At 39.6% G+C, this 26,051-nt stretch overlaps 1 protein-coding gene across 1 annotated transcript in view; it reads left to right on the plus strand.

The window, feature by feature from the left end:
- idh2 (isocitrate dehydrogenase (NADP(+)) 2) overlaps positions 1-26,051 on the plus strand; it is a 67,850-nt gene that overhangs the window by 18,227 nt on the left and 23,572 nt on the right. The window contains exons 2-6 of the mRNA XM_053623256.1: positions 21,847-21,938; positions 22,648-22,813; positions 22,916-23,076; positions 23,172-23,315; positions 24,411-24,547. Coding sequence (XP_053479231.1) covers positions 21,847-21,938; positions 22,648-22,813; positions 22,916-23,076; positions 23,172-23,315; positions 24,411-24,547 — 700 coding nt within the window. The remainder of the gene's footprint in view (positions 1-21,846; positions 21,939-22,647; positions 22,814-22,915; positions 23,077-23,171; positions 23,316-24,410; positions 24,548-26,051) is intronic.

Genomic DNA, 26,051 nt, shown 5'->3' on the forward strand with positions numbered 1-26,051 from the left:
CTCCAGGAGGCACTGGGGGCTGCCGTTGTTCCATCCATTGGTTTCCTTGTCCCTGTCCCATGGCCTGTGGCCCTAGGGTCTGACTTCTCAGCCCTATCCACATGCTCTTCCCATGTGTACCTGGCCATTGCCTGTGGACAATTTCTCCTGAGGTGACTTGGGTCTCCACATGTCCAACATCCTTCAACAGACATGCTCTGTCTGGTGGGTCCTTGCATTGGGCCTCCACGTAAGAAGCCTCGGCCCCTGTTCTGAGGCATCTGTCCTTGAAATCTGTAATTCTTGGAAGCTTGGGGCCTTCCTGTATAGATGTATTCAACAGGTGCCAGCTGTATTGCAGGTATCTGTACAGGAGTGTATGTTGCTTGTGTCGGTGCCACCACTGGGATGGGGGCCACAATTGGCTGTACCTGAGGTGCAGTGGCTTGTGGTGTCACCATCAGCACAGCTTGTTTGGCACTCTTTCTTCTTTTCCTTCTCTTCTTGCTTTGGTCTTGCTATCTCTCCCAGCTGTGCCTTGTACAGTTGGGTCATCAGTGCCTCGGCTGCTTCTTTAATTTCCTTTTTCTTTTTCCTGTACTGATCTACATGACGTGTTGTGTGCCATGAATGAGTTCCATTCCATTGTATTCAGTCCCACTATGCCTTCTAATTTTTCTTGCACTTCCTCAGGTAGGGCCTTCTTTAGCATCATCCTGAAGAGTCCTGCACTGGCTGAGGACTTATCCCATTTGCCTCCTGTCTCATCGCTCCATTTATCCTGAAACTCTTGCACGAATTTGCTTTATATTTTCTTTCTCTTTCAGTTTGATAGTTTCTATCTGCCTGCATCTAACTTTGTGGGGTACATTTTTCATATTGCTCCCCATACAACATTCCACCTCGAGCCAAAAGGCATTGGATCACACCTGGGGTCATCCATGTCTTTCTTCAAGTCAGCCATCTCCATTATTTCTTCAGTTCAACATTTGCCGTCAGTCTGACACAATATGGCTTTTATGTCCCCAGTAGCCAACAGTTGTCCTGTTGTTTTCAAAGTTGGTTATCCACCTTTGACCTCCGTTGTACAGATTTGGAAGTTTCTGTACCAATCCTGTTAAGTCCATAAAGGTCCATGGTACATATTGCACTGTCTTGCCCTTTGTTATCAGTGTGTAAAAGGTGGCAGAGTGTTCCCGTTTTAGTCTGTTTCTCTTTCTGTACGGTTTTTGTAGCACATCTCTTGCTAGTGCGCTCATTTGTAAATTGATTTGGAGCTTGGAGTGAATTTCGGTCACATAATTCCATCTTTTCATATGGCCAGAGCCACCTTTCTCATTGTGTTGGGCATTTACGTTAGTAAAGTTCATCTCAGCATCCCCTTCTTCCTCCACTTCATCTTGCTCCTCCACTGAGGTCTCCGTCTCTTCTAGTTCTTGCAATCTTCGTTTAGTTAGCTCCAATAATTCTTTCTGATCTTCTATGGAGTGATTCATCTGTTTGATTTCTTCTATTAATCTCATACTTTCTAATTGTGTGTGACCTGCATTGCGGATTTCCTCAGCGGCCTAGCATGCCCTCATGGCCAATTCTCTCACTTGGTGGAATTCTCTTCCTTTTTCCTGTACCAAACCCTCCAGATTCCCTAGTCTCTCCTTCCTTGTTTCTCAGTGCAGTTATTGTCATGTCTCCTTCCTTGTGAACGATCTGGCGTGTCATTAGTTCTTACAAATACAATTTGCCTTTGTGATCCGTGTTGTCCATTTGCCGCATCGTTCAACCTTTCACTTACTTTGGAGGGGGGGGATCTACAGTCGCGTCTCCTTTGTGTGTCTTTTTCTGTTTTCTTCCTGTCTTCGTAGCCCCCCCCCCCCCCCATCCTCTTCTTGGAGTATGCACTCCGGGAGAGCCACCCTGCTGGTTGTTTCCCATATGCAGCTGCTAGTATGTTGTAACCGAGGTGCCTATTCCCAGTATGTCCTCTGCACTTATGGGGGTACAGACAGCGTGCTTTTGTGTCTCCTTGAGACGTAGACATTGTCTCCCCTAGCTTCCTCTTTGTCCAGTGGCCTGCACATCCCATCAAACGTTCCAAGCAATTTCATCCTAGCAGGTTCCCATCTTTTGATGTCTGGTATGTCCCCTTGTGTCAGTTATGGGTGTTTTCCCACCGTGTGTGGAGGTGGTTGGGGGTGTACTGCAGGTTGTACGGTGGTGGGATGCTGGGTCCCTGCTGCATCCTGTATGGTGGTGCTGTCCCTTTCTCCCTATCCTTTTTTAGATTTTTCACTCTCCCTCTTACTTTCCTTCAGTTTCTCTTTGTGTTCCTTAATTTCTTCCCTCCAGAATCCTCCAGTTGTTTCTTCTCCAGCTCTTTCCTTGGTTGTTCTTTCCTTGGTTGTTCTTTCCTTTTCCTATCCTTCTTTCGTTCTAGCTCAAACCACCCCACTATTTCCTCTTTTTTTCTCTAACCTGGCCGTGGCTTTTTCTCCCTTTTTCTTCTCATTCCAGCAAGCTAACCTATGCTTCATGTTTTTGGCATATCCGTTCATCAAATTTTCCCTCTGTTGGCCATTGCAACTCTCCAGCTGTCCGGTCATGCCATTTTTTTTGCAACAATGCCTTATATAATTTTAATCATTTTTTATGTTTCCTTATTATCTCTACTGGAGACTCCATACTCTGTGAATTACGTTTATTCCCTAGTTACTCCTAGGTTACTTATGATGTGGCTTATCACCAAAATATATTGATTGGGTATTTTCCTGAGGCTGTAACTCATGACCCACACCCAGTTTGCCTATAGCCTGATTGCTAACCAATCAACTCCTAGCAATAGCAATAATTACACTACGGAGTTGTCTGGACTGACTATACTGTGAATTCCCTCGAAACTTTCTTCAATGCTCGTATGACTGGTGTTCGTGATTATAAATATTTACTCCCCTCACCTTTTTGTCTGTTTTTTATGATTCTTGTGCATTTATCTTTTTTGTCTTTTTCTGGTGGGTAGAGGTATGGTAGGTCTCTACTCACTTCTGCCTCTCAGCTCAGCCTTTTTTCCTAGGGGCCCAACAATATTCGCTAATTATCCACACAACTTTCCAAAATAATGAACAAACCTTTTTACACATTATTTTCCAGTTACACCTCATGTTCTTACTACCATCTAATATATTTTCATAGGGCTGCACAATTAATCGAATATCGATCGCGATTACGATTTTGACTGCCCACGATTAAATGAACATGATCGACTGCGATATTGACATCTAAATTTTATCCTCCGCTCATAGAAAACTCCACTACAGATCAAATCAGGTGCTTCCTACACTACAGCCAATCACCATAGAGCAGCGCAGGGATGACGTCATTTTGTAGTTCCAAAACCCCGAAACGGAATTAGCATTTTAGCCCTCAAGCTGTTAGCTTCGCTTCGAGCTCCAGCGCTTGCGCGAGGGGAAATCATGAAATTAGCACAATGCTAAATAGCACTTCAGAGGTTGTCGGGGACATTAAACCTCATCACGCCAAACGGGAAAAAACTTTGCAGATAAACTCAGGACTCTACAGTGCGACCATTTCACTCGCATTTGTGATTGAAAAGTACTTTGTGCGACTGTGAATAAATATGTATTCGCACCGGTGCGAGTGACCTGTTTGGAGTTGTATAATACAATCGGAATAAAAACTACAGGAAGTCCAAAATGCATCTACACCGCGCAACAGTTACTTTCACACTGCTTTTCATCTCCTCAGTCAACCGTACAAGTGTGGAAATACTGCAGAGAAGTCATTATGATGACGAGTAACATCTGCTTCAACTTCCTGATCTCACAAACCGCCATCTTTTATTGATCCCGCAAAATGACCGGAACTTTCACCTGCTCGTGTAGACACAGCGGCTTCGGGCAGAGTAAATTAATAATAATGCTAACGCTACAACGTGGGTTTAATTCAAACTTCTTTATTAAATAATTCCTCACCTCAAATTCACTTCATTTAATCTCACGGTTGCCAGATATCACTAGAAAAGTCAACATCAGTTTCCATGTTTTGATTTTTATCCCCCACAAAACACAATATTATCAGCAGACATGGTGACACTGTACTGGGGATCTGATCTAAAACTGATAAACAAACAAAAATAAAAATACTAAAATGTAATGACAGAAAATGTGCTTAGTTATAAATAAATCATTTAATATAAAAAAATAGATATAATAACTTCATGAAATATAAATAAAATGAGAAATGAAATAATGTTTAATTACTATGGGTTGCATTTAATAGCAATTTGACCTTAAGCTTAGATTGCTATTTCCTTAGAAAGCTATTAGCCTTTTTCCTAATATGGATCATTTTTTTGTTAGTCTGCTCTTAATTAGGACTGTCTGTTGTTTAAGATATTTTAAAATAAATATTTTTTGCTGTTTATTTATCAATTAACCAACAGTATTTCTCATTGCTATTATTTTAATTCAATTAACAGTGACCATGAGCAGAGAGCTTACATTTAACTGTTTATGATAGACTCCCTGATTAAAGCTTAAATAAAAAAAGATTGGTATCTGGATTGGTATCGTTTGTAAAAATCCTGATCGGAGCATCAGTAATGAACACCATTAAACTAAAGCGCTTTGCGTCTGACGGGTAAATGAACTCACCCAATCACATCCTATATGAGATTATTCAGATATATACACAATATACACAGAGCGGTTCGAGAACTGACTCCAGCCCAGAACCATGACAATGGAAAATGTCTAATAGTATAGCTTTAAATATATTTAAGACTTCAAACATTGATGTTTATTGTATTTGTTTACAAGGTGGAACAGGTTAACGGTTGTTTTTTGCACACAGTCTGTAAAATGAACTGAAAATATTACATTTAGTTTATCAGAAGGCAAATTAATGTCATGGCTCACACTATGTTCCTAAATTCTGTCATAATTGACCAGCTCAAGTTTTCTCATGCCTACTTGTGTGTTATATTGTGGCATGAGAACTTGATAAATGTGAAAGTGCAATAAAAAATATGTTGTCACTAAAATCAATTAATAATCGTGATAAATAATCAAGATCTCAATATTGATCAATAATTGGGGTTATCATTTTGGCCATAATTGTGCAGCCCTATATTTTCATATCTTCACCATTTGCCCAATAACCCAATATTGTATCCACTCTGTTAGGTATTTATTCATTCATTTACTCATGCATTCATCTCCTATGCACACACATCACACTCATACACACACTGGGTCTGCTTTCACAAAAAGGGTTGGCTCTTATTGCTCTTACCCCTTTTTCAGCAGATACGCAGACCTAGGCCCAGGATATTGTCCCTCACCAAGCAGCCCAGCCTTACCTTGGCAGTGGTATTCAAGGGAGTGAGGCCTCACGCTTCCTGTTTCCAAGCAGCCCTGTTGAGGGGGTTCCAAACCCTTGTCTCAACAGCGGTATTACAGGAATTTCTTATTCACTTATTCATTACAACTGAATCCTTTCATAATTCATACACACATAACGCAGAAGCACACATTAAAAACATTCACATAATCATCTGGTTCTCTCTTTTTTTTTTTTTTTTTTCTTTTTTAAAGAAAAGATATTACCTTTTTAAAATTCATACACTGGACCAGTGGTTCCTCAACCTTGTGAGCACTGGACCCCTAGCATATTTCAAACACGGTCCCCCTCAGACATGAATGTAAAAAGCAAACGCAGGTGTCCCACTGATTGATTTAACAATGTCATGACTTACGAGACGCACCCTTCATCCCAATTTACATAATTTGTATGCGTGTGTTTTTAGAATGGAATGCAACATGTTTTACATGTAAAATAGTACATGTTTTTACAGCCTAGTTCTCTTGTTCAGTGTAGTTATAGTGTTCAGAAACATTTCTGATAATTCATGTTCCATACCTGTCCATTATATAATTTTATAAAAGTTAAAAAAAAATCATAAGTTATGAAAAGTAATTTGAAAAAAGTACATCTATCTCTCTATCCATCAAAACAGATTATAGATTAGGTTATATATAGATAGATTTAATATAACATAGATAATCATTATACCTGGTCTCCATGAGAGTGGGCATGGGGGGGCCTTGCCACATGATAGGGGAGGCTTTGGAGGGGCTTGCTACATGATCGGGGAGGCTTGGGGGGCTTTAGTTGCAAAAAGTTGAAAACCTCTGTTCTATAAACACCTTAATCACAATATTGTCTTATTCAGAATAAGGTCAATAATTAAATTATTGCTGTCCATGTAAATGTAGTCAATGTTTGTCATGCTATAGACGCATATAGACGACTGCTTGATACCATGGGCTGCGTCCGAAACGGCATACTTGCCTACTATATAGTAACCAAAATATGTGTATTTCACCTAATATATAGCAGGTAGGTATGCGGTTTCAGATTTGGCAATGCTCTCTTGTTTGCTGTCAAATGGTTGAGTACTGCCATATGTGTTTGTCCTGTCCCAAAATGTGGTGAAAACTCCCACACCATGTTAGTGTGATTATGGTGTGTACATGTCTGTAATGCACATGGACAACGCGACTAAAATACGAATACTCAATGTCTTAATTCAATTTGTGTTTACTTTGAGTATGACTTTACCCCCTTTAAGGTAATCAATCATAGCTGTTTATATGATAGTTTCTTCATCAGAGTATTGACTTAATTGGGTTAATATCGGATTATTGTTGTCCATGTAAACATACTGATTGTTATACGAGCCAAAACTGTTGAGCTATAGTGCCACCTTTTGGCCAATCTGGCCCCTCTTGCTTGCCTGAGTAGCATGATGGAGTACTACAGTCCCACCTGGAGTTATTGGAACAGCAAGGCCAATTCTATTGTTTTCGCTATACATTGAAGACATTTGGGTTTAAGATTAAAAGAATACGACAGATCAGAATTTGAGCATTCATCTCCTGATATTTATGTCTAGATGTGTTCAGTAACTTTTTTTGTTTGAGCCCACCCATTTTTTTAAGTGATCAATAAATTTAGAAACATGTGACTGATGGGTGTTTCTTGCTGCACAGGGCAGGGGTGAATGTAACACAATCCACCATTTGAAGAAGAATTCGTGTGCAGAAAAAGAGGCCATACCACAGGATGCAAACCACTCATCAGCAGTAAGAATCAGAAAGCCAGATTGGAGTTTGCAAAGCAATACAGAGATGAGTCACAAAAGTTCTGGAACCAAGATTAACCTGTACCAAAATCACTGAAAGGCCAAAGTGTGGAGAAAGAATGGATCTGTTCATGATCCAGAACATAGAATCTCATCAGTCAAGCCTGATGGGGGTACTATCATGGCTTGAGCTTGACTTGCTTCTTCTGGAACATGCTCACTAATCTTTATTGTTGATGATAGTGATGGTAACAGTAGAATGAATTCAGCAGTTTACAGGAACATTTTGCCTGCCACTTTAGAGAAATGCATCCAAATTAATTGAGAGGAACTTCACCATGCAGCAATACAATGACCCAAAACACAGTGCAAGCCCATCAAAGGACTTTATTAAGGAGGAAAAAAGTGGAAGGTTTTAGACTGATCAAATCAATCACCAGCCCTTACGCCAATTGACCATGCAGTTCACCTCCTGATGAGGAGGCTGAAGGGAGAAACCCCCCCCCCTAAAACAAACAACTGAAAGAAGCTGCAGTACAAGCTTGGAAAAGCATCACAAAAGAAGAATGCCGTAGTTTGGTGTCAGTAGCTCACCAGCTTGATGCAGCTATTGCAAGCGAGGGATATGCAACCAAATATGTTATTTCCTTTAAGATGATCTGTTCCTATACTTTTGCTCACCTAAGCATTGGGTGGTCTGCCAGCAAAGGTGCCATGCTGTAAGTTGTTTAACACATCTATATGTAAATTTCAGGAAATGAAGGCTCAAACTCAAACCCAAATGTCTTCAGTAAATAGCAAAAGCATTGGCCTTACTGTTCCTATACTTTTGGAGGGGGCTGTACGTGCAGTTACATAAATATTTGGACATTAACAATGTTATTTGAGCTGTCTACCACAGTATATTGGCATTTAGAGAAATTAAATAGTGTAAATTATCGACTCAAATTTGGATTCAATTCTTTTGTAGTCATTGACTGCTTAAAGTCTCGGATCCATAGATATCACCAGATGCTTTTTTTAAAAAAATTTATTTATATGTGTGTGTGTGTGTGTGTGTGTGTGTGTGTGTGTGTATATATATATATATATATATATATATATATATATATATATATATAACACACACACACACCTGGTGACACTCTGCTAAGCCTTCACTACAGTTGTCTTTAGTTCCTGTTATTGGTGCATTTTTGCCTTCAGCAAGTAAAATGCCTCCTCAGTTGGATTCAGGTCAGGTGATTGAATTAGCCATTGCAGAACATACCGCTTCTTTGCCTTAAAGTCTTGGGTTGCTTTCGAAGTATGCTTCAGGTCTTTGTCCATCTGCTTTGTTAAGCTCTGTCCACTGGGTTTTGAAGCATTTGGCTGAATCTGAGCAGCTATAGCCCCTTCTCCCATCATTCTGATACAAGTTGAGCTTTGTCTCATCTGTCCCTAGGGTGGTGTTCCAGAACTGTACAGGCTTTTAAAGATGATTTTGTCAAGCTCTAATCTGGTCTTCCTGTTTTTGAAGCTTACCAATGGCTCTGTATTAACTCTGGTGAAAAGTATACACCCACCTCCTGGAGTGTGTCCTTATATAGCCAGCTGTTGTGATGGGGTTTTCTTCACCAGGGAAAGAATTCTTTGGTCATCCATGACAGTTGTTTTTTGTCGGCTTCTGGGCCTTTTGGTGTTCCTGACCCTCACCAGTGTGGTCCTTCTTTTTAAGGGCGTTTTCACACCTGGCTCATTTGGAGCGTTTGTTTTGGAACCTGGTGCGATTTGTTTAGACATATATGAATACAGCAATCGTGCTCAGATCTGCACCAAAACAATTGGGCCGAGACCACCTGAACGATTGCAAATGAACTCTGGAGCAGTTTGCTTGTGTTGAGAAAGCAATTCCGACCCAACGAACCAACCTGTATAGCAATGCTTAAAGTGTCATGAAACACTAAACTACATTTTAGATTTTAAGGCATTCGTATTGCACAACATAAAAGACAATCTTAGCATCCATTAATTTGAGCTTTTTCCCGCTATTTTCGTTTAAAATCTTGTCCTGTCACACATCACAGGCAGTGACATGGCAATGTACTATAGTACTTCGATGATGTGTCGGGGTGTCATAATTATTCATGAGCCTACGTATTCTTATCCTATGAGAAGATGCTGTCTCTTAATTATTCATGACAGCATGTGGTGCTTTCCTACAGATGTAGTAGATGAGAGAGGTGTTTAAATGGGTTGCAAGAGTTTGTTTCAGTGGTGTAAGCCTTCGAGTGCGTGTTCTCAGGAGAGCTATGAGAATTGGTGAAAGGTGGACTTCGGACTTACTCATGAAAGCAGTTTGCGTCTACACAATGATGCGGTATTCAGTCCCGATGTCTTTTCCATCCCTTCAAATGAGGTGTCTAATTTTTAACCATGACAGTTTTACTTGCCTTTTTGAGCTAATTAAACCGCTTAAAGGCCGTCGCGTGCTAAACTATGCAACGAGAGTCTGCGTAGAAGGGAAGAGCCTTACCCCTTTTATTCATGAAAAGCTTGAGACTATTAGCTAGCTACCATTCCAAACCTCCTCCTGTCTGTGCTGCCTCTGGCTTTATTTCACCTTTTCCTCCATAATCACTCCAGGGGCTAATGGTTCAAATGGATAGGGCAGAGGACCGTTATCTATTGCGTCTCCATTTAGCCCTCGGGATTCAGGAGGAGAGAAGTCAAACTTTTTGTCACTATAACATATTTTTTTGATTATTATTATTATTTTTTGAGTGTTCTGAAGGCTCGCCTTCCTCTCCTGCCTTTCCCTGCCACGCCCTCTCCCCCTCCTTTCTTCGCACAGCCTTCCATGCCCATTTAAGCTGCATTTTTCAAAAACATTGAGAGGTAGACTTCAGTAGCTGAAAGAGGGCCGTTTCATGATCCTTTAATGAGAACTGCATTACTTAAACGTTTATTTTACTAATGGCTCGCAACATGAATCACGGTTTAACTTCGACCAAAGTCGAGGTAAAATGCCTTGCTGAAATTTGGTCTGATGAGCATATTTCTGAACAACTTTCAAAAACACAAACGCACTGAGGTTTACAAAGTGTTTAGTGAGCATCTCAATGAGAGAGGCTTTAGTTCCTCTGTGGAACAAATTACAGTGGTGCTTGTATGAGTTAGAATTTTCTATACATCTGCATAAATGACCTAAAACATCAGACTTTCTGCTAGAAGCCCTAAAAGTAGACAAAGAGGAAAAAGTAGACGCATGCTGAAGAGAGAAGATGAAAAGAACATGGATTTCTTTTGTAAGCTGCCTAAAGTTACAGATAATGTATCTCGAGTTGGTGATGGCTATTATTTGGTGAATGTGAAGCCACCAGCGGAAAAGAAGGCTAAAAGCCTGTTTCACACTGCACGTTGCAACAGGGCAGAAGCTGTGCATATTTTTTCGGCGTGCATGTTTACGAATGAGTGCTTGTCCACTAGATGATGTAGCAGTGCAGCACAAGAAGCGTGAGTTTCGGTTTCGAGTCTTTTTTTCTGCGCTGCTCAAGCTGCTCGTCCTGAATTAAAGCGGCAGTACACTGTTGAAAGATTTTAATGAAGAGTTGGCACAAAAGAACTATATATTGCACAGAAAAAGCATACATTTGTAGAGTAGTATGTTTTTTTTGCATTTAATATACACTTCTCGTGAATGAGAATAGTGTTATTTTTGGTTTGGAGGTACTGCAATAAAAGTGATGGGTTGCTAAAACAGAAGCACCTGTCAAAGTTGTTTTCTATTATAATACTGCTACCAATTTCAAGATGTGTTGATCAGGCTCAGTATAAAGTTAAAATCCAAAATGCACTCTCAGATTCTTGAAGTTTTTGTCACATGTGAATTTTAAATGTGCTGCTCCCATTAAGTAAATGTTATATTACGTAACGATCAAGTTAACAAAGCTCAACAGCGCACTCACAATAACTGTTGTATATTTTTTTTGGTTTGCTTTTCAAGGAAATTGACTATGGAACCCAAGAACCTTTTAGCAAAGCGCGCTGCAGGTTCTTCATGTGAAACGCTGCTGGTGTGAAAGCACATGGCACTCGCACCTCAAATTGCGCTCTGCTATGCTCCTGTGATGTGAACTGGCGTTACAGTTTTCGGAGCGAGTGTCTGAAAGAGTTCGGGTGGCACCGCTTTGAAAATGGCTCAATGCACTGCGATCATTGTAAAGCCTGTGGGACAGAGGTTGCAGGTAACACTGCGTTTGCCACTGAATCCACTCATGCTTAAAATGAGCGGTGGTCCATCCATCCATTTTCTCTACTGCTTATCCTAAACGGTTGCGGGAAACCTGGAGCCTATCCCAGGGAGCATGGGGCACAAGCCTGGACAGGGTGCCAATCCATTGCAGGGCGCAATCACGTACACATTCGCACACCTTTTCATACACTGTGGACACTTTGGACATGCCAGTCAGCCTACCAAGCATGTCTTTGGACTAGGGGAGGAAACCGGAGTACCAGGAAGAAACCCGTGCAGCACGGGGAGAACATGCAAACTCTGCAAACTGGGCTGTGGTGGGAATCAAACCCCCAACCCTGGAGGTGTGAGTCGAACATGCTAACCACTAAGCCACTGTGCGTGAGTGGTTGTGTTTTTAAATTAAATAAATCTATTTTTTATTAATATATAAAAAAATGTTTTACAGCATTTGGCAGACACCCTTATCCAAGGCCACTTACAATCTCATATTTATGTAGTTGAGGGTTAAGGGCCTTGCTCAAGTGCCCAACAGTGGCTGCTTGGCAGTGCTGGGATTTGAACTCTCAATGTTCCGATCAGAAGTCCAACGTCTTAACCGCTGAGCTACCACTAATATATAATATATACTAATATAATATTAATATAATATATTTATTATATATATTTTAAAAAGTTCGGAGCATCAGTGCTACCAAGTCAAAAAGTTAATTTCGATCGTTTGTGGAACTGTATCATGGCACGAACAAAGGAGATTTCTGAGGACCTCAGAGAGTTACTGATGTTCATCAGGCTGGAAAAGGTTACAGAACTGCCTCTAAAGAGTTTTGACTCCACCAATCCAGTCAGACAGATTGTGTACAAATGGAAATGGAAATTCAAAACCATTGTTACCGTCACCAGGAGTAGTCGACCAACAAAGATCTCTCCAAGAGCAAGATGTGTAATAGTCCACAAGGTCATAAAGGAACCTTGGGTAACAGCTAAGCATATAAAGGCCTCATTCACATTGGCTAAGGTTAATGGTCATGAGTCCACCATCAGAACACTGGACAATTATGTGCATGGCAGGGTTGCAAGGAGAAGGCCGCTGGCCTCCAAAAAGTACATTGCAAAATAGAACTTTTTAGTTTAAATGAAAAGCATTCCGTTTGGAAAAAGGAAAATACTGCATTCTCACATAAGAACCTTATCCCATCTGTGAAACATGGTGATGGCAGTATCATGGTTTGGGCTTATTTTGTTGCATCTGCACCAGGATGACTTGCCATCATTGATGGAATAGGCTATGGGCAGAACCCCGGAACATAAACATGTGACTTGCATAAACACACACTATGCTTTGAGATGTTAATAAGCATCCAGGGTCTATTGTCGTTTACACATTCCTCAACTTAATTAAGCTAGTGTCTCTCTGCTGGCTAGGGGAAATATACAACTGTGTGTCATCAGCATATCATTGGAAACTAATACCATGCTTACAAATAACTTTACCCAGAGGCAGCAAATGGAGAACAAAGCAGAGGGCCTAAAACAGAACCTTGTGGAACACCAAACTTTATCGTAATATCCACTGAAAGGTCCGCATTTACACCTACAAACTGATAAATCAGTCAAATAAGACCGGGGCTAGGAGAGGGTTGTGCCCACGCTAGCAAAATTTTTTTAGTCTATCAAGGGAAGTAATATGATCTGTGGTGTTAAAAGCCTGTTGGACATTCTGTCTGAAAACCATGGACTTTAATATGGCTGAGCTCTGTGAGCTGCAGAGACTGGAAACTTCAACAATGCTCCTCTGGTGTCTGGTTGTCTTGCTGCAGGATGCTCTGATACTCCAGATGTGTCTGTGACAGCAGCTGCTGGGTGGCAAGCTGGGCTTTCCTCGACACCAAACAGGAGACCAATCTTCTTGGTCGGATACTCCTTCTCTCCATAGTGCTACGGCCTTCTCCTTGGGCAAGAGAGAATAACCTTTGGGCCTACCTTATGCTGGTTACAATTTTCTCGATTATCTTTTGTACATGCTTTTTCCATCTAGATGTGCTAATACAATTATTCATCTCTCTGTAAGGATTCAGAGTAAAATAGATCCTCAAAAGCTCAAGTTTTCTCATGCCTACTTGTGTGTTATATTGTGACGCATTAACGTTACCATCTGTTTAAAAAACAAAACAAAAAAAACACCTAAACTTCAACTGTGTGCCAAAATTTTTGACTGTGCTCCCAAATTTTTGTAATGTAAAGACATTGTTACCATAGAGCCCTGAACAGCAGTGTGTTTAACCCTGCAGAGAAAGTATGTTCCATATACATACTACTGAATCTTACTGTTACACACAAGGACATGGATGGCCTAGTAGCCCTTCTCCGTGTATATTTATGGGAGACTTTAATAGTCACAACACTCTATGGGGAAATGCCCATTGTGTCATCAAAGGAAAGAGAATGGAGGAATTCCTAGACACGCCTTAATTCTTCTAAATGATGGCTCCAGCACTTACCTACACCCAGGACACGGAACATACTCTGCAATTGACCTAACAATTTGTGAGCCTGAAATATTTTTAGACCCTTCATAGAAAGTATGGCGCCTTTGTGGTAGTGACCCCTTTCCATTAATATTGACTCTAAAAGGAAGAAAAGCTCTAAAAATACCAAGATGGCAGTTTAAAAAAAAAGTTAACTGGTATCATTTTCAAACACTTTATGAAAGGTTTAATGAAGCCTCTGAAGATGATCCAGATCCAAACGTTTCACCAGTAAACTCATTTCACAAATAACACCATTTCAAAATCATATGCAAATGGATGCCATGGTTTGATGATGAATGCAAGATGGCTGTAAAAGAACGGAAGAAGGCAGAAAGATTATTCTTCAGAAGGCCAACAAGTGAAAATCTTAAGGTTAAAATAAGTAGGGCACAAGCTCAAAGAATAATAAATGAAGCTAAAAGGAAAAATTAGAGACAATTTGTATCTGGTCTCGCATCAAGTACTTCAACAATAAAGGTCTGGAATCTGATTTGCAGGATGAAGAGCAGGAATGATGGAGCTCAAATTCAGCACATCAAATATCAAGACACAATTCTAACTTCAAAACAAGAGATTGCAAATATGCTAGCAGAAACTTTTGAAAACATCTCCTACATTGGAAATTGCCTTAATAACTTTCAAGTTTTCTTAGCACAGGATGGAAAAAAGGTACAAATTTTTCATCTAATACAGAAACTTATCAACAGTTCACAGTTGACACGAGCCATAAACGGCGCACATGATACAGCAGTAGGACCCGATATCCACTACCAGTTTTTAAAAAGTTTGCCTCACATTATCCAGTCTTTACTGTTCAAACTTTTTAACTCTATTTGGATATCAGGGAATATTCCACTCTCTTGGAAAGAAGCAATAATCATTCCCATCCCAAAAGTAGGAAAAGGTCATAATGATCCCAACAACTATCACCAAACAGCCCTGACAAGTTGCTTATGCAAAACCATGGAGAGAATGGTTAATGAACGTCTAGTATGGATTCTGGAATCACAGCATCTCTTAAGTAAGGTTCAGTGTGGCTTCAGAAAAGGAAGAAGTACTGTTGATCACCTAATCAGCCTTTAATGCCATGTATAAGATGCTTTCATGCAGTGGCCTTCTTTTTTGACTTTGCGAAAGCTTATGACACCTCTTGGAAGTTCGGTATTTTAAAGGATTTATATCAACTTGGTTTTAGATGACACCCATTTTTATTGCAATTTTTTTTCTTTCTCTCAAAGAGACATTTTAAAGTCCAAGTAGGTAATACCCTATCTGACTCACATAAACAAGAACTAGGAGTACCACAAGGAAGCATTTTATCAGTTACACTTTTAATATCAAAATCAATGGCATTGCAAAAGCCATTGGGCTGATATCCATTGCAGTCTTTATGTGGATGACCTTGGCATTTGCTACAGAGGCAAATATCAATAAATAACATTGAACAGAAAATTCAGCTGACAATTAACAGTATGCAGTCCTGGTCAGTAGGGCTGCACAATTAATCGAATATCGATCGTGATTACGATTTTGACTGCCCACGATTACATGAACATGATCGACTGCGATATTGTCGTTTAAAGTTCGTCCTCCGCTAATTGAAAACACCGCTGCAGATCAAATCAAACGCTTCCTAAACTTACAGCCAGTCGCCATAGAGCGGCGCAGGGATGACATCATTTTGTATGCCAAAACCTGGAAACGGGGTTAGGATTTTAGCGCTCGATCTGCCAGTTTTGCTGTGAGCTCCAGCACTTTGTGCGAGGGGAAATCATGACACTAACATGTTGCTAAATGGCACTACGTTAAACGTCATAACGCCGAACAGGAAAACACTTTGCAGATAAACTCACGGCTCTACAGTGCGACAATTTCAGTCTTTTGAAAAGTACTTTGTGCAACTATAGCTACAGGAAGTCCAAAATGCATCTACACCAAGCAACAGTTACTTTCACACTGCTTTTCATCACCTCAGTCAACCGAACAAGTGTGTAAATACTGCAGAGAAGCCATTATGATGAAGTGTAACACTGAACATCATCTGCTTCTCTCATCTTCCCGATCTCACAACCGCCATCTTTTATTGATCCTGCAAAATGACCTGAACCTGCTACCGTGACCTGCTCATGTAGCCACAGCGGCGTCGGGCGGAGTAAATTAATAATAATGCTACAAGGTGGGTTTAATTCAAAATTCTTTATTAAATAATTCACCAATCATAAACAAGAGTAGCAACTGTTCAGTCTGTAAACATACAGTACACTGCTGCTCTCCTACACCAACTCACAGTGCATTTACTTAATATAAACTCATGGTTGCCAGATATCACTAGAAAAGTCAACTCCAGTTTCCATGTTTTGATTTAATCCCCCAAAAGCGCTTTGCATCCGACGGGTAAATTAACTGACCCCATCACATCCTATGTGAGATTATTCATACATATATATACACAATTTACACAGAGCAGTTCGAGAACTGGCTCCAACCCAAAACCATGACAGTGGAAATAGTGTAGCCTTAAATATATTTAAGAGGAGCAGACTTCAAAGACTGAATGTTGATGTTTTTGTTTACAAGGTGGAACAGGTTAATGGTTGTTTTTTGCATACAGCCTGAAATTTAACTGAAAATATTACGTTTAGTTTATCAGAAGGTTAAATAAATGTCTTATGGCTCACACTATGTTCCTAAATTCTGTCATAATTGACAAGCTCAAGTTGTCATGCCATTTTTGAAATAATTCAAAAGTCTATGTGAAAATCCTATTGGGTTTTTGTCGAGGGAACCGGTGTGATGCTAACTTCCAGGTTCCGGTACAAAATGATGTCGCCTCTGCACCGCTCTATTGGGTGATTAGACTGCGTATCTCCTCCTGTAAACACTATCATTGCATTTTCTGCATACTCCTGAATGTTTTCATTTGGTTGCATATTGTTATATTTGATGCATATTTTCATTTGGTTGATGGCATTTTTATTTTTACTTATCCTATAAATTGGGTACTATTTTATTTATAATTTGCTTCTACAAGATGGTGCACTTTAAGGATCAGTCTAATTTGATGCAAAGATTTGTACATTAGCAGGAATGTAGCAAAACATGGAGGTGAAAGCAGCGGTCTGTTTATTTAAATGTGAAAGTGCAATAAAAATATGTTGTCCCTAAAATGAATTAATAATCGTGATAAATAATCGGAATCTCAGTATTGATCAAAATAATCGGGATGATCATTTTCCCCATAATTGTGCAGCCCTACTGGTCAGTATCGAATGCTTCTAAATTTTCAAAGACCAAAAACTGTTTGTATGCATTTTTGCCAGCTACGCTCTCTTCATCTTGATCCAGAGATATTCTTGGATGATGAACACATCAGAGTGGTTAAGGAAACCAAATTCCCCTGAATAACTCGACAGTAAACTGAATTTTATCCCCCACATAAAGATTTTAAAAGATAAATGTCTTAATGCCATGAACATTTTAAAGGTTTTAGCTAAAAGAAAATGGGATGCAGAAAGTTCATTTTTTCTAAATCTTTACAGAACATTAATTCGATCACACCTGGATTATGGATGTATAGTGTATGGATCAGCCGGGAAATCGTATATCTGAATCTTGGACACAGTACATCATCAAGGCATATGAATAGCATTAGGGGCCTTTAATAAAACAGGGCACTCACTCACACCTGCTTGTCATCTCATTAATTGAAAACACCTGACTCTAATTTCAACTTCAAATTTACTGCTAATCCTAGAGCTTCACATACCTTTTTTTCCACTCACAGTTATGTTTGATCATTTTCCTCAATGAATAAACGACCCATTACAATATTTTTGTCTTGTTTGTTTAAATGGGTTCTCTTTGTCTACTTTTAGGACAGAACTTTCAAGCACCCACGTGTACTCCTGTCACGAATAATTACTTTATAGACTTATTGTACAACATATGGACCTTTTTAATTTAAAGAAAAAATATTTCAGACATTTAATGTGACCTTCATCTTGTTTGGATCAATTCCAAAATCTAATTAAATCTGCAAGAAGTGATGAACGGGCCCTCACACCGGGTGCACGTTGGGGCTTCTCTGCCAGGGGAATGCCATTCCATTTTTTAAAGTACTTTTTAGCACTTATGTTAGGTGTGTATCACGATGTAAAACATGTAATTTCCTGTTGGCAGTAGGAGGCCCTATGACTATTTAGCTCTAGGCTGATCACAGCGATTATTTTAACATGTCTTAGTACATTGATAGGAGTGCATCATGGTGTAAAACACCTCCGTTACTGTTACCTTGGGTGGCACTATGACTATAACTAAATATTGGCACGTGGATGTATTCAGGCCAGGACTGTTATCAAGTGTGAAGTTTGGGATGATTTGGACATTGTATGCATGAGTTATAACTTCATGTTTTATGGTGAAAAATCTAACTTTGTCAGACCACCACGCCGTGCAGTGAAAACTCAAAAGCTTCGCAATTTACCATCAACAAGGCCTTTTAGATGAGACCAACCGAATGTGATGTTGATCTGATTAAATCTCTAGGAGGAGTTTGTTAAAGTATGAGGCCTTGAAATGGCAAAAACGCAGTAAAACATGGAGAAAAATCAAAATGGCTGATGTCCTACTGAGTTTAGGGCATGGGTTCAAGAGCCTTTTCTTTTTTTGTATGCGTACCGAATTTTGTACATTGTTGAAATTTTGTAGGTGGTACTATCGAGCCGTTTTGCAACACTCAGTTCTGGAACCACTATCAGATATCAAATTTTCACCAGTTTTGATGCATCTGCAAAGTTTCGTGAGTGTTCACGCATTTTTAGGCCCTCTAAAATGCGATTAATTTGACATGATGATAATAATAAACATAAACGACACAGATCCAATAGGGCCTCACACCAGCGGTGCTCGGGCCCTAATAAAGAGTGGTCCCCCGTCACAGGTGGACCTAGGGCCCTCGAATGTCATAGCTAGAGCAAACTGGCAAACATATGTTTTAGTTTTAAAGCATGGTGCTAATATTGATTTGTGTAGACAGATGAGTGAGTGATTATTATGGTAGGGTTGTGTATTTCAAACTACAATAAAAATTGATGTAAAACTTACAACAATAATTTACCTCTGCCAGTATAATGTTTTACAGTACATTTAGATATAATATAACTGACTTGTAGTTGCCATGTTGGTGTAATCAGGGATGGCCCACTGGTAACAATGCACAATTTGAAACTAAACAGATAGAACAAGTTATACTCACTATATATGTACAGTGATTGTTGACTGCAGCTGAAAAATGGGCATACCAAAAATGCATATTTTAAAGGGGACAAAATAAAGCCCCCTTATTGGGTCAGAAAATTACCACTTCCTATTTGGCATGCCATCATTCATTGCCATAGAACAGACCGTATTCGGATTAATATTGCATGTTAATTTGTAGTGTTTGACTACTTTTCAGGCAAATCACATAAACTCTCTGGTACCCCAGAAAACCTTAAACTCTACTTCAAAGTGCGGCATAACTATTTCAGTATAGGTGGAGCAATGACTTATAATTGGCATGTTGGTGCAATCAGGAATGGCCCATTTTTAACCATGCACGATTTTAAGCTGATGAAACAAAGCATGACCAAATTATACCCACTTCCTAGCCGACTTCCCATTGGCCAGAGCTTAAGACTGTCAGCCCGAAGTTGTCTGGCTTGATGAAATCTATACATCACTGAGGTGACTAGCTGAAAAATGATGTGCAACATAGAATCCCAAAAAGGCATATAATTCAAAGGGTGCAATTCAGAGCCCCACCCCCCACCTGTCCACACTTCCTGCTGCCAGCTGGTGGTGCTATGACCATGCCCAACATTAGTGACATCCATGTGTTCAGCCCCCAATACCAAATATAAATCTCAATTTTGACCTAAATCACACAATGCAAACCAAAGATATGAGCTCTTCCTATATCTCATTTTTATGCTCTTAATTTTATCACCATGCCAGGGCAACACCGTTGGATATATGTTTTGTAATTTAGCATCTTTAGTGTCTTGGCATGATGTTGGCCTTGATTGCTACTGGCCACATAAATCCCCTAGGAGGAGTATTTAAAAATCCAGAGAATGCGTTTTTTCAAACAAGCCAAAATGGCAGACTTCCTGTTGGGCAGAGCTAATACAAGCCAAAGGGAAAAATGTATGTCATGGTGAGAATGTCCCCACCAAACTTTGTGCTAATCGGACAAACTGTGTGGCAACCACAGCGATAAACTCATTCGGAAAAGTTTGGGGGCGCTATGGAGTCCATTGGCCACACCCAGGACAAATGACAAAAGAATTATTGAATATTGCTAATCTTTGATAGGTGTCCCATGTTTCAAGTTTTCAAGTATTCCAAAGGCATGAAATCTGTATTTGCAAACTACTTTCTACCGAATTACAACAACAAATTTAAAGATATCCTAAGACAAATGAATGTGTAAACTTGTAAACTTTTAAGTTTTCAGCCATCGTAAGCCCCTCAAAAGACAGCAGGAAAATTTCAAGATCCTTGCATCCAACATGGCTGACTTCCTGTTGGGTGGAGTCAGATAAAACCAAGTGAACTTTCTTACATGATGAGATCAATAACCATATCTCGTGCACCTCTGAGCAACTTCATCCCAACCATTGACTGTGTTTGGTGGTGCTGTAGCGCTCCGAGACCACACCCAAGCCTAAACACTACATAACGTTTTGATTTTACGCAGGTCTGATGTGTGTGCCACGTTTTGAGTTTTCACGTATGACAGATGCCTAAAAAATGCATGAATGTGTTAAAAAATAAAAATGAATCATAATTGTGAAAAAACATTACAAAAACTATGGGGTTTTTTTTCACCTCCAGTGTTCGTGCCCTAATAATAATAAATGGAACAGATCCAATCGGACGTCACACCATCGGTGCTCGGGCCCTAATAATAATAAACGGAGTAGATCTAAAAGGGCATCATGACGTTGGTCCTTGGGCCCTAATAATAAACGGTGCAGATACAGTAGGGCCTCACACATAGACAGACCTGTGGCAAAATTGAAAATGGGCCTTGAGTTCTTAAATATGACCAGGTACATTTATATGGCCAAAAGTATGTTAACACCTGACCCTTATACCCATATGTGGGACTTCCCCAAACTGTTGCCACAAAATTGGAGGAACACAATTGTCTATATGTCTCTATGCTGTAGAATTGATTTATGTTCACTGGCACTAAGGGACCCAAATTTATCCCAGCATGACAATGCCCCTGTGCACAAAATGAGGTCCTTGGCACATGGTTTACCAAGGTTGGTGTGGAAGAACTTGAGCGCACAAAGCCCTGACCTTAACCCCACTGAACATCTTTCGGTTGAACTGGAACGCAGACTGTATGCTAGTTCTTCTTGCCCAATATTGCCGTTGCCCAACTTCAGCCACACTCAAATCTATTGCAAAACCTTCCCAAAAGCATTGAGACTGTTATAGCTGCAGTGGGTGGAGTAACTTCATATTCATGCCCATGGCTTTGGAATGGGATGTTTAACAAGCACGTGTGTGGTGGTCAGGTGTCCACATACTTTTGGCCACGCAGTGTAAATAACATTTCTGTATGACAAACAGGATGGTAGATATTGAACTCTGACATTTGACAAACGATAAACCAAGACTAAACAAATTGACTCTAGACATTACTTGGACTAAGAACAGCTTGATAAAGGTTAATAAGGCATTTTGTATTTGGCCTACCTACCATAAGGGCTATGAATAAACTTTATCTGCCAGTTGCTGCTATGGTAGGTTGGAATGATTGGATGAGCCACCATATGCATAATTCCTTTACTGGCTTGATGTTTGGATGGCCCAAACATAGTGAAGGCAATATTTGCTTTCTGTTTGTATAAATACAGATATATATATATATTTTTTCTTAATAACAGATGCTGACAAGCGCATCAAGGTGGCCCAGCCAGTGGTGGAGATGGACGGAGATGAGATGACTAGGATAATCTGGGAATTCATCAAAGAAAAGGTGAAAAAAGTGGGAGCCTGAGAAGGGAGTAGGGGAAACTGACTGCAGGGAGTGACTGTTCTATTTTTATATTTGTGACATGAGTGAGAGTGTGTGCAAAAGAAAACATAATGAGGGAGAAAAACAGCAACACACAGGTAAAATTGGGGTAATGAAAGAAGTGAAACTAAACGAGAAGTTTTAAGCTAAAACTGGGGGTTGGGGATAGGATGACTCCAACTGCTGACCATTCTTGGAAACTGACAGATGGTGAACAGGTTTTGTTAACTTGTAGAATATAGCTGACTCAGAGGATGCATAATAGCTATTGATCCCACGAAAGTAAAGTAGAACAGTTATGTTATTGCAGAGATAAAATGCATATAGTTGTAGTAATTTTTAATTACAAGACAGTAAAGATTGGCAGCGAATGCAAAATACATTGCCTGTAGTTATTTGCATTTTCATTGGTTTCAATGTATAAACTGAAGCTTTCAGACAATGCTATATTCTATAGTCATGTTGAATAATAAATGTGCAATTAAGATCAAATGTTAAGATAAATGTAGCGCAATTCTATTGGCATTGCTTATGTTTACTGGTAATGCTTGATGTGAGTAATTGAAATAATTGTAGAGGGTTGACATTTGGCCTCATATCTACACAGTGGTATATGTATGTGTGTGTGGTGTTCTTGTCTCTCCTGTATACATGCATCTGGTCTCCTAAGCTCATCCTGTCCAATGTTGATGTGGAGCTGAAATACTATGACCTGGGCCTCCCCTACCGTGACCAGACTAATGACCAGGTCACCATTGACTCTGCCTTAGCAACCAAGAAGTACAATGTTGCTGTCAAGTGTGCGACCATCACTCCTGACGAGGCCAGGGTCGAAGGTAAAGTTATTGTTTTTGTTTAGTATTTTAGCTTTCCCGTTATAACTTTAATTACCACGATTAATCAATTAGCCAGACTGAAGATGCCATACTCTCACTCAGAATTCAAGTTGAAGAAAATGTGGAAAAGTCCTAATGGAACCATCAGAAACATCTTGGGTGGCACAGTTTTTCGTGAACCCATCATCTGCAAGAACATTCCCAGACTTGTTCCTGGTTGGACACAGCCCATCACAATTGGCAGACATGCCTTTGGTGACCAGGTCTTCTATTCTTGGATTATTTTATTCTTAGTAAATTACAACAGATGTCTTTCTTTAACCGTGTGTGTAATTATGTAATTATCTCCTGTTTACAGTACAGAGCCACAGACTTTGTTGTGAATACACCAGGCAAATTTATGATCAGCTTTATTCCCGCTGATGGAAGCAAAGGCCAGGAGTGGGAAGTTTTCAATTTCCTTGGGGGTGGCTGTGGCATGGGCATGTACAATACTGATGAGGTCAGGGAAATGTGTATATATATTTTTTAAATTGTTCATTTTTATTTAGTTAATTAATTATTTAGTGATTGTGCATTGAAAAGCAAATGATTAATATTCTTTAAGATCAGAATCCTAGAGAAATGCTAGGCCACTGGTTTCTGAAAGAGCAAAAGGGATGCACAGTTTAAAATCTTTTCAGATTCTTTAAATTATATTTCTGAGAATCTCTCAATTGACCTTGACTAGGCCCTTCTTAATGTTTAAGCACAGCACTCCTTAATATGGTAGGTGCTGTGTCTACTGTGTGAAGAAATTCCCATTCTTTTATTCTCAGTACCTATGAGTATTTTTCCATTTATCTGGATAAAAAGCAGCATAAATGTAATTAACATTAATAGTGAAGGCTATTATATTGATGTGATAAGGCTATGATGGTATTATATAGACTGCAGAATATTACCAACACACACTGAAGAAAAGCTACAGGACTTAGAGATGATGGAATTGAAGGTCTTGAAATATATTAAAGAAACAAACATGAATGTTGGCCACTAATTGTCTAAACCCCAAATTAAGTGTCTGTGCAGTTACTGTAGTTCATGGTTCTAAACATTTCAGTCTAGCTCATGTTGCAAACAAATTCTAACCAGCACACATTGTACCACGCCAAAGAAGATTGATCAGTGGAGCTCTGTTAAGTCAAATAGAGCCATGAGTTAAAACTCTGACAAACTATCAAAAAGCAAACAATTTGATGCCTAAGTCATAGAGGCACTAGTCAATTAAATGAGAACCAGGAAACACATTTTATTTAGTGTGGTGATATGTGGAACTATTAAACACAAATTTGTTGTGTACGGCAGTACCCACACACTGAAAGCTAGAATGAAGGGTGTTTGGTTTTTTTTTCTTTTTCTTTCTTGCTTTTCCAAAGACAAAATGTGTTTTAGGATAGGACGTTTTTTTTTTATTACAAACTAAAAAGAAGCTGTAGGTCAAGAATATGAATCAAGTTATTTTAAAAACCTAACATTTGCATTTTGCCTGCATTTTCCTACTTGCTGAAGGGCTCATATTTCAAATGATTATGATCTCTCTCTCTCTCTCCACAAGTCCATCACTGGCTTTGCTCACAGCTGCTTCCAGTATGCTATCCAGAAAAAATGGCCTCTTTACATGAGCACTAAGAATACCATCTTGAAAGCGTATGATGGGCGCTTCAAGGACATCTTCCAGGACATCTTCGAGAAGTGAGCTGTGTTGAACATAGATGAATAGTGCACAGTTTAGAAAGTGAAAGAACTACACTAGATGGCCAAAAATATGTGGCCACTCATCACACTTGTATGTGCTTCTTGAACATCCCTTTCCAAAACTAATTAATGTAGAGTTTGCCAAAAGTCTCCACTTTTCAGGGAAGGCATTCCACTAGGCTTTGAAGCATGGCTGTGGGGATTTGTTTATTCAGCCACAAGAGCATTAGCAAGGTTGGGTGCCCTCACTTTGTGCACATGAGCATTGTCATGCTGGAGCAGGTTTGGGCTAGGCCTCTTGGTTCTGGTGAAGGAAAATCTTAATCCTATAGCATACAAGAACATCCTATAGAATTGTGTGTTTCCATCTTTGTGGCAGTAGTTTGGGGAAGGGTGTGATTGTCAGTTGTTCTCAAACTTTTGGCCATGTAGTGTACATCTGGCTCTACTGCACTTTCACCCTTCCTAACCGCCAAGGGTGGTGACTATCACCTGGACAACATATTCCACAATGTCATAAGCAGGGTTCGAACAGTCATGAAAAACCTGGAAAAATCATGGAATTTTAAAATAGCAATTTCCAGGCCTGGAGAAGTTTTAGAAAAATAGAAATTTGAATCACAAATATCTGTAAAATAGAATACATGTTTAATTGTTAATATTGGTTAAACAATACTTAATGTTTGGGCGATCAGTCATGTCATGAAATGTTAAGTTCTCTGTATGTGATAACGTCTGGCACAGTTGCAGTTTTTACTTTGACTGTAACCACCATAGACCATGAGAAGGAGATGCTCCTACAGTTGCGGTCGGAAGTTTACATACTCATCATGGACATGAATGTCATGGCAATATTGGGCTTTAAATAATTTCTTTGAACTTTTTCTTTTTCTAGGGCAGAATGATTGTATGACATCTTTTAATTAAAAAAAAAGAATTTGGTTCACAAGTTTGGGGTTTTCTGTAATCAAGTCAGGACCAAAATTATACATACAGGGTCAAAAATATACACACAAACACTTAGATTATTAATTCAGTGGTGCTGAAAGTTCCAAAATGTCCTTTAATTTGCCAAGACCAAGGCCTCTTAATTTCCTGTTAGTGATCATGATTGACTACAGCTAGCAGCTTCTCTGTGCTAACATAAAAAGGGTTTGTTTGACAGCACTATGTACTATACCAACACACAATACTATGGAGACAGTCCAAGGAGCACAGTGCAGATCTGAAAAAGAGTATGGTGGATTTACACAAGGCAGGAACGTCTTTTGGAGCCATTTCTAAACAATTGCAGATTCCAGGATCATCAGTTCAAACAATTGTACATACGTACAAGTTATTGGGAAGTGTAGCCACTTTGCCAAGGTCTGGAAGAAGACCCAAACCGTCACCCTCAGCTGAGAGGAAATTGGTTCGGATGGTCAGATGAGACAAAGATTGAGTTGTTTGGCCACAATGACTGGAGTTATGTTTGGAGGAGTAAAAAACACTGTACCAACTG

This window comes from Ictalurus furcatus, chromosome 4 (genome assembly GCF_023375685.1).
Source record: "Ictalurus furcatus strain D&B chromosome 4, Billie_1.0, whole genome shotgun sequence".
Classification (NCBI taxonomy): domain Eukaryota; kingdom Metazoa; phylum Chordata; class Actinopteri; order Siluriformes; family Ictaluridae; genus Ictalurus; species Ictalurus furcatus.